Source organism: Phyllopteryx taeniolatus, chromosome 14, assembly GCF_024500385.1.
Source record: "Phyllopteryx taeniolatus isolate TA_2022b chromosome 14, UOR_Ptae_1.2, whole genome shotgun sequence".
Taxonomy (NCBI): Eukaryota; Metazoa; Chordata; class Actinopteri; order Syngnathiformes; family Syngnathidae; genus Phyllopteryx; species Phyllopteryx taeniolatus.
Window position 1 is genome coordinate 4,585,660 of NC_084515.1, and position 17,145 is coordinate 4,602,804.

The 17,145-nt window shown below is 40.3% G+C and overlaps 1 protein-coding gene and 1 long non-coding RNA gene across 2 annotated transcripts; one reads left to right on the forward strand and one right to left on the reverse strand.

Annotated features, from left to right (window-relative positions):
• Window positions 1-93: 93 nt before the first annotated feature.
• On the reverse strand, window positions 94-5,512 carry LOC133489387 (uncharacterized). Its single transcript, XR_009791885.1, has 3 exons — window positions 5,331-5,512; window positions 4,828-5,025; window positions 94-443 (listed from the first exon to the last, which is right to left on the reverse strand). It is a non-coding gene; the product is annotated as an uncharacterized LOC133489387 (long non-coding RNA).
• Window positions 4,908-16,738, forward strand: lrrc8da (leucine rich repeat containing 8 VRAC subunit Da). Its single transcript, XM_061798409.1, has 2 exons — window positions 4,908-5,167; window positions 9,238-16,738. Exon 2 carries the CDS (start codon window positions 9,240-9,242, stop codon window positions 11,700-11,702), a length of 2,463 nt encoding a protein of 820 aa, XP_061654393.1. The 5' UTR covers window positions 4,908-5,167; window positions 9,238-9,239; the 3' UTR covers window positions 11,703-16,738.
• Window positions 16,739-17,145: the final 407 nt, after the last annotated feature.

The following is a 17,145-nucleotide window of genomic DNA, read 5'->3' on the forward strand; positions in this document are numbered from 1 at the left end:
ATTGGCCAACCAAATTGGTTATCCAAATTTGTATTGCCAAATATCTGACTAGACATCGGCCTAAAAACAAAATCCATCAGTCCGGCCCTCGTTTATACTAGTTATCTTTAAATTCTATGGGAAAATATGATTCTTGTAACATTTGTAGTTTAAGTTTGCATTTTCGAAATTATTGTAAATTTAACACTGTTTCAAGTGTTTTGTTTGTTTTTCTGTCAAAATACACCTTACCTGTGTTTTTTTTTCTTCAGATTAGTGCGATATTATTTTAACGGTAGAAGCTGGTGGTAGGCTGGCAGGAGACAAAGCATTCACCACAAATAATTCTAGGTGTTTAAAACATCAAACACTCTTCTAAAATAAGGCCATGGAATGTGACTATCTTGCCAGTCTTCAATGCTCCCTGGTTCACGTTCTTCCACGTCACTGCAGTCATGTCCCCCCTATAAGTCCCCAAGATCACAATAAATCAGATTAGAGATATTATTTTAATGGTAGAAGCTGGTGGTTGGCTGGCAGGTGACAACGGATTCACCACAAATAATTCTAGGAGTTTAAAACATCAAACACAAAATCAATATCTCAACCATGGTTGACTTTCCTTTCTTTATTTGTCATTCGCGGAAGTTGGGGGAAAAAAACAAGTATTGAGCCTATTTTGACTAAGAAGTAGAAAGTAGACATCTGTTCAAGTACAGATATTGGTACCTGAAATCTACTTAAGTCCACTTACTTCCCTCCACTGCTAATAATAATTAATTTAATATTATTTTCCTGTTAATTTGTGGTTTTACTGATTTCATCGACGCAGACCTTTCAGATTTTCCTTTCAATGAAAAGTACTTCATGAATTTGATTTATCCATCCATCTCACGAACAGATCCCTCCTGTTAGGCCATATGTATCTACAGTAAACGCACATACCACCTACGCCGCCGCCTTCTTGATCGATTTTGCAATACAGTTAAAACGCATCTGTGGTCATCTAGGTCCATTTGTACTAGCAGACATTGTTCCACAGTCGCCATTGCTGTTGCTTTGTTCCGTGTTTCGGAAAGTAAAAACGGCTACCGGAATTGGCCATAAAATGCAGAGGAAACTCCACCATGTGGTGTCCGAGCCAATATCAGCCGTAGCGACGCCCCCGACTTGGAGGTGAACTGCAGCACTTTTTCAAAACAGCGCGTGAGTATAAAGGCAAACTGCGTGTGGGATAGCAGCAGTGACGTCGGCGCGGTCGCCGCCCGTGCGAGTATAAAGAAGCTTTAACAATTGGAAATTGGAAATGCTTGCTCCAAATTGGAAAGCCACCAAAATTTCACTGAAATACTATCCAATATATAATCGTGAGCGGCACGGTGGCCGACTGGTTAGAGCGTCAGCCTCACAGTTCTGAGGTGCGGGGTTCAATCCCCGTCCCCGCCTGTGTGGAGTTTGCATGTTCTCCCCGTGCCTGCGTGGGTTTTCTCCGGGCACTCCGGTTTCCTCCCACATCCCAAAAAACATGCATTAATTGGAGACTCTAAATTGCCCGTAGGCATGACTGTGAGTGCGAATGGTTGTTTGTTTCGATGTGCCCTGCGATTGGCTGGCAACCAGTTCAGGGTGTACCCCGCCTCCTGCCCGATGACAGCTGGGATAGGCTCCAGCATGCCCGCGACCCTAGTGAGGAGAAGCGGCTCAGAAAATGGATGGATGGATGGATATAATCGTGAGGATTATTGCCAAAGTAATTACTGTATAAATGGATGTGTCAGACCACAGACTCTTGACTGTAACGACTCGTATCTCGGGTCACTCGTATCTCAAGGCACCAATGTATCCCCATTATCATCCTCATCCGTATGAAATAACTATGCATACTGTATATTATACTTCTTTAGAAGTATAATATACCTTTACTTTTGTTGTAGCTGTTACACTGACAATAATATAAATGTGTTACATAAATGTAATGCATTTATTAAAAAAGAAATTCTTAATTTTTATTCTATGGCAAAAAAAAATCCAACAATTCAGTTGCAAGGCGTTTTCACTCTCTGCAGTTAAGATTATTCACTCGTTTCAGCACACAACTCAATTCACAACAAACATCTGTTCCCATGAGTAGATCTAATACACCGCACACATAATGACTTCTGGAGTCTTCTCAAGCTCACAAAAATAAGCTAATGTACTGTTTTTAGAACAAATCTGCATTTGTCATCATGCAGCACTTCCATATTTGATTTTTTTAACACAGACTCATGGCATAACACACTCCGCTTGCTTTCTTTCCCCTCTTTTATAAACCCACCCCTTCTAAGTACTGTACATGAGTACCGTGAGAACAGAGTGCCGGCAAACAGCAGCCAGCAGCCCAAGACCGGTTGAAACCTGTATGGGGAGCAACTAAGAGACATCCTCTGCCGGATGCATCGTCTGGAAATGACGCATGAATTTTGGGTCCTACTGACTGTTGAGTATACCTGTACACTACAGTCCTTCAACTAAAAGACAGACATTGATACATAGTGAAACAGCTGAAAAGAATCAAACCAGTGTTGGAGTCAGGTCCAAGAGAATAATCGTTAAAATTATCAACATTTGCACGGAGAGGTTTTGTATGAAAAATATATCTAAAATAGTATCTTCGGTAGCAGCCTGATTTAAATATAGTCTTATTTAAGATCTCAATGGCATTTTTTTTAAACCTGGAAAATAAAAGACCCATATTAATTTAACATTTAAACTTTGATTTTGGAAATGATGCATGATCTTACTGACTTTTGTGTAAAGAGTACTTTTACTAAAAGACAGACATACAGTAGAATACATAGGGATGCAGCTGAAAAGAATCAAGAAAATCCTAAAATCATATCATAAAAATGATAAAAAGAAACTCATCATTTGGATACACTTAGTACTGTCCCAAATTTTTATTGAAAAGCACAGAAAAATTCACAACAGGTGTTTGATCCATGAACCTTTCCAAGGATCTCCAATTTTATGCCTTTCTGTGACTCTTCTAGTCTCTGTGTTGCAACCAGCTGACTCTAAGGTCAGAAGACAATTCCTGTTTGAAGCCTCACACTGGCAAAGTACCGTTGATCATTTGTTAGGTGTCATTTTGGTCTCATGTCAAAATGTGAACAGAATGTTGAAGGCTGATTAAATACCAATTCTAATTGAAACAGGAAATGTATTGGGCCATTCATGGCTCAAACCCATTGTGAATTTTGCCATTGAAGTTATGCAAAACGTTGTGAAACATTGAACAGTTGGATATGTGCATTGAAAAGTTTTGAGAAGGTATAATTATGTTCACCTGTAAAGGTTATAGTGCATTTTAGGTAGATCCAGAAAGTTCAAGTTTTTCGAGATTCAAGCTGTCGTTCGGCCAATTTTTTTTCTTGGACTTGCGAGCGCAAACTTGAGATACGAGTGCTTTATGGTGGCAGTGATTCAACTCACTTCGCAATAAGCAGCTGTTTGGCAGATAGGGAATAGTTCTTCAAAAAAATAGGCTTCAAGCTGTTTATTGTTTATTAAATTCACTGCCATTGATGGCTGCTGAATTCAAATATCCAGGTTAACATGGGGGACTGGCAGTGAATGAGTTAAAACAAAGACAATTTCACATTGTGTATTTAAAACAACCACAGAGCCTTACCTAGCTTAATGCTAATAACATATAATGGGAACCGCCATAGATGGGCAATCAAGTAGCATTTAGCATTTTTGTGGCAGTGTTATAACCCTTTAACAACGGATATTTGAACACAAACAGTGAAGCAACACATGCAGAAAGATAATACAACAATACTCACAGGCATGTTTTCTTCATCCTGTGTAAAGGATGCCTAAAATTAGTGAGCCTTACTCAGGACTGCAAAGTCTCTGTATATCTGTATGTATGTATTATACTGCCCCCCGGTGGCCAAGACACGTACACCAGAAGGAGCAGCACAAATGTCCAATTTTTTTAAGCAAAGTGTGAGAAAAACTATTCAATTCTTTACATTCGGTTTAATTATGTGATTATGTTTTTATAAAGTACAATATTATAGAGTGCTATTAGTCCTCGTTAAATAAACACATTACTTTTTTTTTTTTTTTATGTTTTTGGGGAGGCTGGAACGGATTTATGGCATTGCCATTCATTTCAATGGGGAAAGATGATTTGAAATACAACCGTTATGAGTAACCAGCATGGTCATGGAACAAATTAAAGTCGTATCTCAAGGCACCGCTGCCACCACTGTTTTTCTTTCCCAAAAATAAGGACATTTATAAGTGACCCCAAACTATTGAAAAGGAATGTTTTTTTGTGACGTGGTGTGTCGTGATATGTTTCTAATGTAATACACGTGCCTCTCTCGGGTTAATAAAGGTTAGGAAACGCTGGACTGTCTAATCTGACACCCTTTTCTCCGTTGTGCCTTGAACGCAGCATAGGATAAACATACATACATTATGTAGCTGGTTGCAACAGAGAGTGCGCTATAGCAGCCCAGCTAAAAAACGTGCCTGCGTACGGCCATGCTGGGACGGACGACGTTCCCATCAAAGGCAATGCATGCACGTTAAAATTAAGTCGTAACTCGTGTGCTATCAATATATATATATTTTAAATGAATAAAAATATTTTTGCCTGTGAAAGGTTATTCCCACTTCCCTTGTTGTGATTGTACAGCGTTGCGTGCAACCGTATGCACTACATGCCGGCATCCCTGTTGTTTTGGTTTTCTTTCGGTCCGCACAAATAAAATGCGCTGACGACTTTGACCTCCCTAGCTTTTAGCGTCATAGTAAGCACGCAACACGAAAGCGACGTGTCGTAGCTACCTTTTCATATCTGTGGGAAGGAGGCGGTGTCAGGAAGTAGTCTTCCTCTCATCGTCCAATCAGAAACGAGGAAAGCACAACAGCGGCCCCATGTTGGATCAGCCTCTCGAGTCTCTCCTTCACCGATCGAAGTGCTTCGCTTCTCTTCTCTTGTTCTTCCGCGCGGGTTGTGCGCGAACAAAAGGCTTCCACCAGGTTCTGCTTAGCGGAGGGCACACATTTTAAGGATGTAGTCGCAACCCTCAACTAACATATGTCGTGTTGTAAACCGCGGCATCGGGGAAATGTGGAACGCGGGCTGAAGAAGAAATAACTGGGGTCCGTTAACGCCACACTGACAGTAAGTGATATATAATATAAAATCATTACTCCGTGTTGGTTAATAAGTATCTTGTTTGTCCCCTTCAAACATTACATTACATAGTATATCGGTATATATGACGTCACAATCAAGTATGGAAACCACAAAAAAAAAAGATACTGGAAATGAATGCCGTTTTTACCACTTGTTCCCCCTCAAAAAAGAAGAGGTGTTGTTAAACAAATATCGAGCTCATAATGGTGACGATCTACAAACATCCACGTTGCATCTCTCCGTCCCGTAATGGACTAGACAAAGAATTACGTGTGTGCGTATCGTCGTCATTAATGAAAGTGTTGCGTGACGTCATATTTTAGCGTACTTGAGTACCACATTGCAACGTTTTTCCAACGTCACCACTAAACTAACCAATGGGGGTATGTGACATTGTTTCCGTCTTGTTCACAATTTATTAAATTTAAACCCTTTTACCCGCTTGTTAAGCTTGCAAACACTATAGTTGCATCGCATAAGCGTGGATTTTTATTTATAAAATTCAACTGTTGCACGCTGCAGATAAATATCGGACATAATTATTGGCTTTTACTGATTTTGGTGAACATTAACATTGCAGATACAGGTACACGATGTAGCCACCTTTGAGTGTTTCGTTTAAAGGGCTGCTAGGTTACGCTGACTTTCAATCTGTCTGTAAAAATAATAACAAATCATAGTAAAAGCGAGTCTAAAGAAATAAACTAGTCAAATAAAGTGCAATCACTGTACATACTGTAGTATTTGACTGTACATACTGTAGTATTTGACTGTTGACCGTGTATGTGCCTTTAAGGGGCGTGACCTAGGAATGGCATCTGGAGCTGGAGTCGGGTTAGTTTGCATGTGACTGTCTGGGCTTGAGTTGATTTACGAGTGCCTCAAATTTTTCAAGTTACAAGCTTTCGCTTGGTTTATTTATTTATGAATTTATTTTTTTTTAAAAAAGAACATTTATTTAAAAAAAAATGTGTGTGTGTTGTGAGCCAAAATCTGAGATATGAGCGAACTTCAGATACGCTGCTGTCTGAGTGAATAAGAAAATGACGCAGTTAAGGTACTGAAATGCCCTCGCATTTGGGCAAGGAGAGACACAGCTACAGGATTTATTGAACAGTCAAAACACACAAATCCAGTTGAAACCAGAAGTTTACATTCGCTATGTAAAACTCACTGTCTGACATGAAATCAGACTAAACCATCCATCTATCCATCCATTTTCTTCCGCTTGTCCGAGGTCGGGTCAGGGGGCAATAGCTTTAGCAGGGAAGCCCAGACTTCCCTCTCCCCAGCTACTTCATCCAGCTCTTCCGGGGGGATCCCGAGGCGAGACATCAGACTAAACCTTTCCTGTTTTAGCTCAAGTAGGATTACCAAAATGATTTCTATTAGCTAAATAACAGAATAATGAGAGTTTATTTTAGACAATGTTTCACGACTTTCGTCGAAGTCAGAAGTTCATTAGTATTTTCTGCCATTGCCTTTAAACTGTATGACTTCAGTCAAATGTTTTGGTTATCCTTTCACAACAGTTGGCAGGAATTTTGGCCCATTCCTCTTGACAGATCTGGTGTAGCTGAGACAAGTTTGTTGGCCGTCATGCTCGTACATGCAAAGGTCTGCCCATACATTTTTAATAGGACTGAGAAGTAGGCCTTTGCGATGGCCGCTTCAAAACATTGACTTTGTTATCTTTAAGCCACTCCGTAACCAGTTTGGTTGTATGTTTCAAGTCATTGTCCATTTGGAAGACTCGTTTGCGCCCAAGCTTTAACTTCCTGGCTGAGGTCTTGAGATGTTGCTTCAGTATTTCCATTCCACACAATATTCTTTCCTCATGATGCCCTCTATTTTGTGAAGTGCACCAGTCCCTCCTTTGGCGAACAACCTCACATGATGCTGCCACCCTTGTATTTTAAAGTTGTGATGGTGGTCTCAGGCTTACAAGCTTTCCTCCAAACATAACTACGCTCATGATGGCCAAACAGTTACATTTTAGTTTTGTCAGACCACAGGACCACTGATTTCATGTCAGACAGTGAGAAAAACAAGCATGTCTTTTTATATAGTTTATGTAAACATTTGGTTTCAACTGTACAAAATGTGAACACGTGCAAGGAGCTGCTGTCGGCCACAACTCACACCCAGACGATCACACACAGACTAACCAGACAAACCCAACTACCAACTCCTACCGCCACTCACTAGGCCATGCCCCTTATGAGCACAAATCCAACACATGGATGCCACAGTACATACCTTAATTACACTTTATAAAACCAGTTTTTCACATTTCTCTTTTATTATTTTTGATTAAGTTTTATACCATACAATGCTAGTTTTCTTTATTAAAAACACCTACATAATAAAAAAAAAAAAAATTATATTTTGGGGGGGCTAGAACCAATTAATGGCTTTGCAATAAATTTCAGATTGATTTGTAATATGAGTAAATTGAGTTGCAAGTTTGGTCAGTGGATGAATTAAACTCATAAGTCAATGTGCCACTATATTAATTAAACTTTTACAGAATTATAACAGACATGTTCGGGAGTGTGAATAGGTTACACATTAACACCTTGTAAATGCAGTCTGAGTAATTGAGTTTTAGCACCTTTTTGGAAAGCGCCTGTGGATTTAACAGGTTTAACTTTCTGACCTGCTTTAGGCTTGACAAAAAGAGAGGCATGCTGAACAGGAAGGATTATTCATGTTGGACCGTAACATAGCATTTCACAAGGCAATTATATCCAGTGGTAAACATAAATTTTCAGAGGGGATTGTTCACACAACTTCACATAGAACATCACTCAGCTTTGTCTAAACTGCTACGCTCAAAAGTAAATACAGCGCAACCTCCTAGGTTGTCAACAATTTGTTTTAGGATGCTGGCTTACTCAAAAAGCAGAAAAGTAACATTCTCAACCGCCATTTAAGAGACTGGAAATGTGGTCCAGGGCCAAGGAAGCATGCCAATAATTTTTTTTCCATATTAATTTAATGTACAGTATTTGTATAAAGCATTGTTGTTTTAATAAGCTGCTACTTGTGTAGATGTGGTACAGGTATATGTTGTTATTAGGAATTAGAAATAAAAATCCATCTATCCTTCCATTTTCTGTACCTCAATAGGGTCGCGGGCGTGCTGGAACCTATCCCAGTTATCTTCGGGCGAAAGGCAGGGTACACCCTGAACTGGTCGCCAGCCAATCACAGGGCACATATACACAAACAACCATTCACACTCACATTCACACCTATTAATTTAGAGTCTTCAATCAACCTATCACGCCTGGAGAAAACCCACGCTGGCACGGGGAGAACATGCAAACTCCAGACAGGCGGGGCTGGGATTTGAACCCCGGTCCTCAGAATTGTGAGGTAGATGTGCTAACCAGTCGTCCACGGTGCCTCCAGGAAATAAAAATATAAAACAAAATTATAAGTACATCTACACATTAACATTACATCACTTTCCCCAAAATTTTTTTTAAATTTGAAAACGGGGTCAGGTTATATTAAGTATATTATCACTAATAATAAATATTTTTAATGTATGATAAAATAACCTAGGCGATGATCGAATTAAGTACTGGTACTTTTTTTCAGTGTAGACAATTGTCACAGGCATATATTCGTTAGGTTTGAGGTGTGACTGGGGAGCAGGTATGTCAAATTTGGTGTTAATGCTCTCAGACTCTCATACCAGTCACTGAAAGTTTAATGTCTCAAGGCAAAGAACTCAAAAAAAATGTTGCTCTACATAAAGATGGCCTAGGTTATAAGAAGTTTGACGTTATATGTTCAAATGTTTGTTGTCAAAATAAAGGCTCTACTTCAAATGAGGCATTTTGGACCATATTTGACTTCCACAGGAAAGCTAATTACATTTAAATCAGAGAACGGAAGCATTTTATTTTTTTTTTTAGTAAACTTTGACCACTATATCATACAATGTAATATTTTCTTAAATAATCATACAATGTAATATTTTCTTAAATAATCAGTTGTTCTAATACTAATACGTGATTCACTGATTCTCCTTCCTGTTGCAGTAATGTTCACAGTCACCGAGTTTGCCTCCTTGAATGACGTCCATCCAACATACCGCATCTTGAAGCCATGGTGGGATGTCTTCATGGACTACCTGAGCCTGGTCATGCTGATGTTGGCACTATTCGCCATGACTATGCAGATCACCAAGGACCAGGTAGCTTGCCTTCCTTTCATGGAGGAATCACAGGAGAACTCTGGAAATTACTCCTACCCCACACATACTGCGCAGGAAGTAGCTGCTGCGATGGCTAAGGGAGGCGAGAAATGCACTAATCAGCATCAAGCACCGGGAATCAAGACAAATTTGGACTTTCAGCAGTATGTGTTTATCAACCAAATGTGTTATCACCTTGTCTTGCCCTGGTATTCCAAATTCTTCCCCTACCTCATCCTGATCAACACTGTTATCCTTATGGTTAGCAGCAATTTCTGGTTCAAATTTCCCAAGACGAGCTCTAAAATAGAACACTTTGTTTCCATTCTGTGTCGATGTTTCGAGTCTCCTTGGACTACTAAGGCGGTGTCTGAAACGGCCTGCGAAGACTCTGAGGAGAACAAGCAGAGGTTGAGCGGTACCTCTTTTGCACTTAAGAAGGTGTCTTTAGAGGGGAAGGAGGAAGGTTCCAGTTCCACCTTAACCTCCCCTATGCTTGAAGGTGTGGTCTCTGCAGATATGCCCATTGCCGAAGCACCGACGGCCAGTATGCCCATATTGGATAAAAAGGACGGGGAGCAGGCCAAAGCCCTGTTTGAGAAAGTGCGGAAGTTCCGAGCTCACGTGGAGGACAACGATTTCATCTACAGGTTTTACGCAGCTCAGACCATTTTCAAAACGGCCACATTTATTTCAATGCTCTCCTACACCTCGAGCTTTTTGGTTAAAATTAATTTTATACACATCTGTGAGACTGATGTCAAAGCGTTGGTAGGGTATGGGAAGTTCTTTTGTACGCATAACATGGCTTTCATGTTGGACAAGGTGCTTATTTGCTACATAGCTCTGATGATAATGTATGGGATGGTATGTCTTTACTCCCTCTTTTGGGTATTTCGAGGACCTTTGAAGGAGTATTCCTTTGAGAAAGTCAGAGAAGAGAGTAGCTTTAGTGACATTCCAGATGTCAAAAATGACTTTGCATTCCTCTTACACATGGTTGACCAATACGACCAACTATATTCCAAGCGCTTTGGTGTCTTCCTGTCTGAGGTGAGCGAGAACAAGCTAAGGGAGATTAGCCTCAATCACGAGTGGAACTTCAAAAAAGCGAGGAAGTGCGTGACCCGTAATGCACAAGACCAGCAGGAGCTGCACCTTAAGAATCTCTTTGGTCTACCAAACGTGGTCTTCGACCTCACCGACTTGGAGGTGCTCAAGCTAGAGAAGATTCCCGAGGTCAGATTTACTGCTAACGTCTCTCAGATGACCAGTCTGAGGGAGCTGCACCTCTACGAGTGTCCCGCCAAAGTGGAGCAGACGGGTTTTGCCTTCCTCCGCGACCATCTCCACAGCCTTCACATCAGTTTTACTGATGTTGCCGAGATCCCGACGTGGGTCTTCTTGCTGAGGAATTTGCGAGAGCTTTACATCATCGGGAATTTGAGCTCTGAAAATAACAGGATGGTCGGTCTGGAATCCATGAGGGACTTGCGGCATTTAAAGACATTATACCTGAAGAGCAACCTCCCAAAATTGCCCACCAACATCACAGACGTGTCGCACCACCTGGTTAGATTAGTGGTGCACAACGACGGCACAAAACTATTCGGACTGAATACTCTGAAAAAAATGACCAACCTCATCGTCCTGGAATTTCACAGTTGTGAGCTGGAGAAGATTCCTCACGCTATTTTCAGCTTGCTCAACCTGCAGGAGCTTGATCTGAAGTCCAACAACATCCGGACCATAGAGGAGATCGTCAGCTTCCAGCACCTCAAGAGGCTGACGTGTCTCAAATTGTGGTACAACCAAATCACAGCAATCCCCTCCTCCATTGTCCAGGGCAAGTCTCTGGAGGCTCTCCACCTCTCACACAATAAACTGGTGTCCCTGCCACCGGCATTGTTCAGACTACCTAAACTACAATACTTGGATGTGGCCCACAACTTAATCCAGGTGCTCCCGCCGGATGTGGGTATCCTGCTAGACCTGCTGCACCTGGACATCACTTCCAATAAGCTGGAGACGTTGCCCAAGAATCTGTTCAAGTGCACCAAGCTGAGGGTGCTGTGCTTGGGCCACAACGAGCTTAGGGAACTGTCAGAGGCTGTGGGCGACCTGGTTCAGCTCAATCATCTGGAGCTGAAGGGCAACAGTCTGGAAAGGCTGCCTGCACAGCTTGGCAACTGCCGCCGGCTGCTCAGGAATGAGTTCCTAGTGGAGGATCACCTCTACATGACGCTGCCTGTGGAAGTCAAGGAAAGCATTAGCCGAGACAGCGCTATGGCCAGTACAAGTGTCTTATAGCAGGGGTTCTCAAACTTTTTGGGTCCGGGGAGATTTTTTCCCAATGCCTTCATAATCCTTGCGCCAATTAAAAATAACCACCTTGTGTACAGTGAACGCCCACTATATGATTACGAAAATTTGCGAGTAATTGAATCAAAAGTACCAAGATGGTGGCAACGCAACTTATTTCTATTTGACAAGACTATAGACCAACTAAATGAAGCTCCTCCCCATCACTTTAACAGAGTCCCTTGTTCCAAAGATGTCACAAGATGGCGCTAAAGCAATATTTTTCATATTGGATATGAGTTTGGAGGATAGGTTCCTCCAAAAACATCGAGAAAGCCGAACTCACTTTATCCCTAAATGACACTGGAATTAAAAAGTTGCCTATTTTCGAGAAAATACAGTCCCCTCAAAAGTATTGGAAATGACAAGGTCAATTCCTTTGTTTTGTATGTATACTGAAGACATTTGGGTATCAGATCAAAAGATGAAGATGAGACAGACGTTAAGAATTCCAGCTTTTATTTTGTATTTACAGCTAGATGTGTTAAACAACTCAGGAACGGGCACCTTTTGTTGAAGTCTTTATCATCAATAAAGACTAGTGAGCCTGTTCCAGAAGCAGCCATGCAACCCCAAGCCATGACATAACCGCCACCATGCTTCACAGACGAGCTTGTGTGTTTTGGCTCATCAGCAGATCCTTTCTTTCGCCATACTTTGGTCTTTCCATCACTTTGGTAGAGGTTACTCTTGGTCTCATCAGTCCATAAAACTTCCAAAACCTTTGTGCCTCATCTCTGTACTTCTTTGCAAAATCCAATCTGGCCTTCTGATTCTTTTTGTTGATGAGTGGTTTGCATCTTGTGGTATGCCCTGTAAATTTATTTTCTCAGTCTTCTTCGAACAGTGGATTGTGATACCTTTACCCCTGCCCTGTGGAGGTTGGCAGTGCTGTCACTGACTGCTGTCTTTGGGTGTTTCTTTACAGCTCTCACAATGTTTCTGTCATCAACTGCTGTTGATACCCTTGGCCAACCTGTTCGGTGTCTGTTGCTCAGTACAGCAGTAGTTTCTTGCTTTTTCAGGACATTCCAAATTGTTGTATTGCCGATGCCCTCTGATCGATTTTCTTCTCTCAGCTTCAAAATGGTTGGCTTTTCTCCTACAGACAACTCTCTGGTCATCATGTTTGCTTAACAACAAATTCAGTTTTCACAGGTGAAACCCAAAGCCAAAAACAAGCACTAATGTCTAAGTAATCAGTCTAAAAGGCAACACCTGAGCAACGAGAAACACCCACCAGTCACGTTCCAATACTTTTGCTCACTTGAAAAGTGAGTGGTTTCAAACATAAGGTGCTCTGTCCTGAGTTGTTTAACACACCTAGATGTAAACACCATGAAATAAAAGCTAGAATTTTAAACTTTTGTCTCATATTCATCTTTTGATCTAAAACCCAAATGTCTTCACTAGGAATTGACCTTGCTGTTCCAATACTTTTGGAGGGGACAGTAAATCTTAATGTTATGATAACAAATTCAGATTTTTCAGAGCAACAAAAGTTGTAATCTCTAGAAAAAAAGTCATTATCTTTACAAGAGTAAAGATGTATTTTTGTCGTGATAAAAAGTCGAAGGGGTATGTTCGGAATTACTACCTATCCATGACAGTCAACACCCGTATATTCGCAGTTTGGGATTTGCAAATTCACATATTCGCAGATTTGTTTTTGTGCTCAGGCTAAAGGAATAAAAATATTGCTTCGTTGCCATTTTGTGGCATCTTGGTGGGAAACAATTCTGTTGAAATAAGTTGAGGCGCTACATGTTGACGTAAGTAGTGCTCACCATTTTTATAAGTGCTTTTTTGTATTGTTTCAGTTATGGATCATTGACCAGCTGACTTTGATACAGTATGCTACGTTTTAAATGTGCAACAGCAATGATGTAATTAACAGCGCGCATGAGTAGTGCGCCAAAACATTTTTTTCATTTTACTAATGAGTGACCTATATTGCGTACTACAACCCCAATTCCAATCAAGTTGGGACATTGTGTTAAACATAAATAAAAACAGAATACAATGATTTGCAAATCATGTTCAACCTATATTTAATTGAATACACCACAAAGACACTATTTTTAATTATCAAACTGATAAACTTTGTTTTTAGCAAATAATAATTAACTTAGAATTTCATGGTTGCAACAGGTTCCAAAAAAGCTTGGACATGTGGCAAAAAAGACTGAGAAAGTTGAGGAATGCTCAATAAACATCTGTTTTGAACATCCCACAGGTGAACAGGCTAATTGGGAACAGGTAGGGTGCAATGATTGGGTATAAAAGGAGCTTCCCTGAATTGCTCAGTCATTCACACGCAAAAGTGGGGCGAGGTTCACCTCTTTGTGAACAAGTGCGTGAGAAAATAGTCAAACAGTTTAAGGACAATGTTCCTCAACGTACAATTGCGAGGAATTTAAGGATTTAATCATCTATGGTCCATAATATCATCAAAAGGTCAGAGAATCTGGAGAAATCACTGCATGTAAGCGGCAAGGCCGAAAACCAACATTGAATGCCCGTGACCTTCGATCCCTCAGGCAGCACTGCATCAAAAACTGACATCAATGTCTAGAGGATATCGCCACATGGGCTCAGGAACACTTCAGAAAACCAATGCCAGTAAATACAGTTCGGCGCTACAGCCGTAAGTGCAACTTGAAACTCAACTATGCAAAGCAAAAGTCGTTTATCAACAACACCCAGAAACGCTGCCGGCTTCTCTGCGCCCGAGCTTATTTAAGATGGACTGACGCAAAGTTTAAAAGTGTTCTGTGGTCCGACGAGTCCACATTTAAAATTGGTTTTGGAAATTGTGGACGTCGTGTCCTTCGGGCCAAAGAACCATCCGGACTGTTATGGACGCAAAGTTGAAAAGCCAGCATCTGTGATGGTATGGGCCTGTGTTAGTGCCAATGGCATGGGTAACTTACACATCTGTGAAGGCACCATTAATGCTGAAAAGGTACACACAGGTTTTGGAGAAACATATGCTGCCATCCAAGCAACGTCTTTTTCATGGACGCCCCCGCTTATTTCAGCAAGAAAATGCCAAACCACATTATGCACGTGTTACAACAGCGTGGCTTCGTAGTAAAAGTGCGGGTACGAGACAGGCCTGCCTGCAGTCCAGACCTGTCTCCCATTGAAAGTGAGTGGTGCATTATGAAGCGTAAAATACGACAACGGAGACCCCGGACTGTAGAACAGCTGAAGCTGTACATCAAGCAAGAATGGGAAAGAATTGCATCGACAAAGCTTCAACAATTAGTGTCCTCAGTTCCCAAACGTTTATTGAATGTTGTTAAAAGAAAAGGTGATGTAACACAGTGGTAAACATGTCCCAGTCCCAGCTTTTTTGGAACGTGTTGCAACCATAAAATTCCAAGTTAATGATTATTTGCTAAAAACAATAAAGTTTATCAGTTTGAACATTAAATATTTTGTCTTTGTAGTGTATTCAATTAAATATAGGTTGAACATGATTTGCAAATCATTGTATTATGTTCTTATTGATGTTTAACACAACGTCCCAACTTCATTGGAATTGGGGTTTTATATAAAAATCCCTATAGAGTGAATACAGAGTAGGGAAAACTGAATGATTCTGAAGACAGACAGAAGAATAAAGTAAATATTTTCCAAAAAAGGAAGTTATAATTTAACAAGTGAATTTAAAAAATACACCTTTGATTCAGGAAATGATGCCTTTATTCTCTAAAAAATAGCACTATATTTTTTGAAAAAATATCCCTTTTCTTGAAAAAAAAAATGCAATTCCTGTAATATCCATCCATCCATTTTCTGAGCCGCTTCTCCTCACTCGGGTCGCGGGCGTGCTGGAGGTGGGAGGAAACCTGAGTGCCCGGAGAAAACCCACGCAGGCACGGGGAGAACATGCAAACTCCACACAGGCGGGGCCGGGGATTGAACCCGGGTCCTCAGAACTGTGAGGCTGACCCTCTAACCAGTCGCTCACCGTACCGCCATTCCTGTAATAATAATGACTTAAAAAAAAATAAAAAAAACTTTATTCATGCAGTTATGTCAGATCCATGTCACAATCACATCAGAACTTTTAATTGGCCCAAAGCTCAAGTAGGCAGAAGTAATTAGTTTTTTATGTTTGTTTTCTTGGCACTCCCCATATTTAGGTATGCACTTACTAATACAATAATTTATTTCCAATTATTTTTCGGACCCCTAAGCTATGGCTCACGGACCCAGGTTGAGAACAATTGTCTGATAGCACCAAACACCAAGGGCTGGGCAATTAATGCAATTTCATAACGTTAATGGCTTGTCTTAGTTGCTCAATGTTTGTAAAACAGAATGAATGTACCTCTCATTTAATTAAACTTTTTTTAATTTTAAGCATTTCATAGTTTGTAACCATGATGTTAGCTTAAAAGCTTGGTTTGTGTGTGTGTGTGGACCTGTATTTTAGCCTCTCAGGAACAATTACAATCATGGATGAAAATCTATTTGGGGGGATTTTTTTTTCTTCACAGAGGGCCAAAATAAACACTTTCTCTTGTCCATAAAATGTTTGTTATGCTCAATACTTGAATAGATTCTGCTCCTTTTTTCATTTCCATGGTTCAAAATATTAGTAGTGTGTGTTGATCAATGTCATAAATAAAATAGCAATTCCAGAAATGAGTAAATCACTAGATATTAACTTTAATCACTGTTATTGATGTATGGAATTCACTTGCATAAAGAAATCTGAATGTTCTCTCTTGCCGTTTTGCTAGACTGTTAGGACCTTAGTTTTTTTCTTGTTCTAAAATGTAAACATTCACGTGTTTTCAACTTCAACTAATTATTCTACATTGACGACAAAGCTGTCTGACTTCATCCCACCCATGTATTTTTGTATACTGTACGTCAACGTATTCGTCGTCAGAGTTGCTGTATCACCTCAGTGTCCTATGCTCAAAGTTCACAGCTTTTATGACTCAATAAAACATTTGTAAGACATACATATGTATACAGTGCATATATCACCGTAATAATGTGGTAAAAATGAAAAGATAGTTGGCCGTTATTTGTGTTGTAGATCATCCTCTGAGGTTGTGAAGAAACTGTATAGATAGCAACAATTTCAGTCTCTGTATATCAGTTGAGATACGAGTGATTTGACGTATGAGTTTTTCCAGTTAGGCTGTCGTTCAGCCGATTTAAAAAAATATTTTCTTTTTTTTACTTGCAAGCAAAATTTTGAGATGGGCACTTAATGGTGGTAGTAAAGTCAACTTGCTTCACAAAAAGCAGCAGTTTGCCAGATAAGCAATTCAGAAAAGGAGCTAAAAGCTCTTTATTGCCACTCCCAGTTGAAGTCTACTGTTAACCTAACAAGAATTATACGTATTTCAAGTTTTTTTTTTTG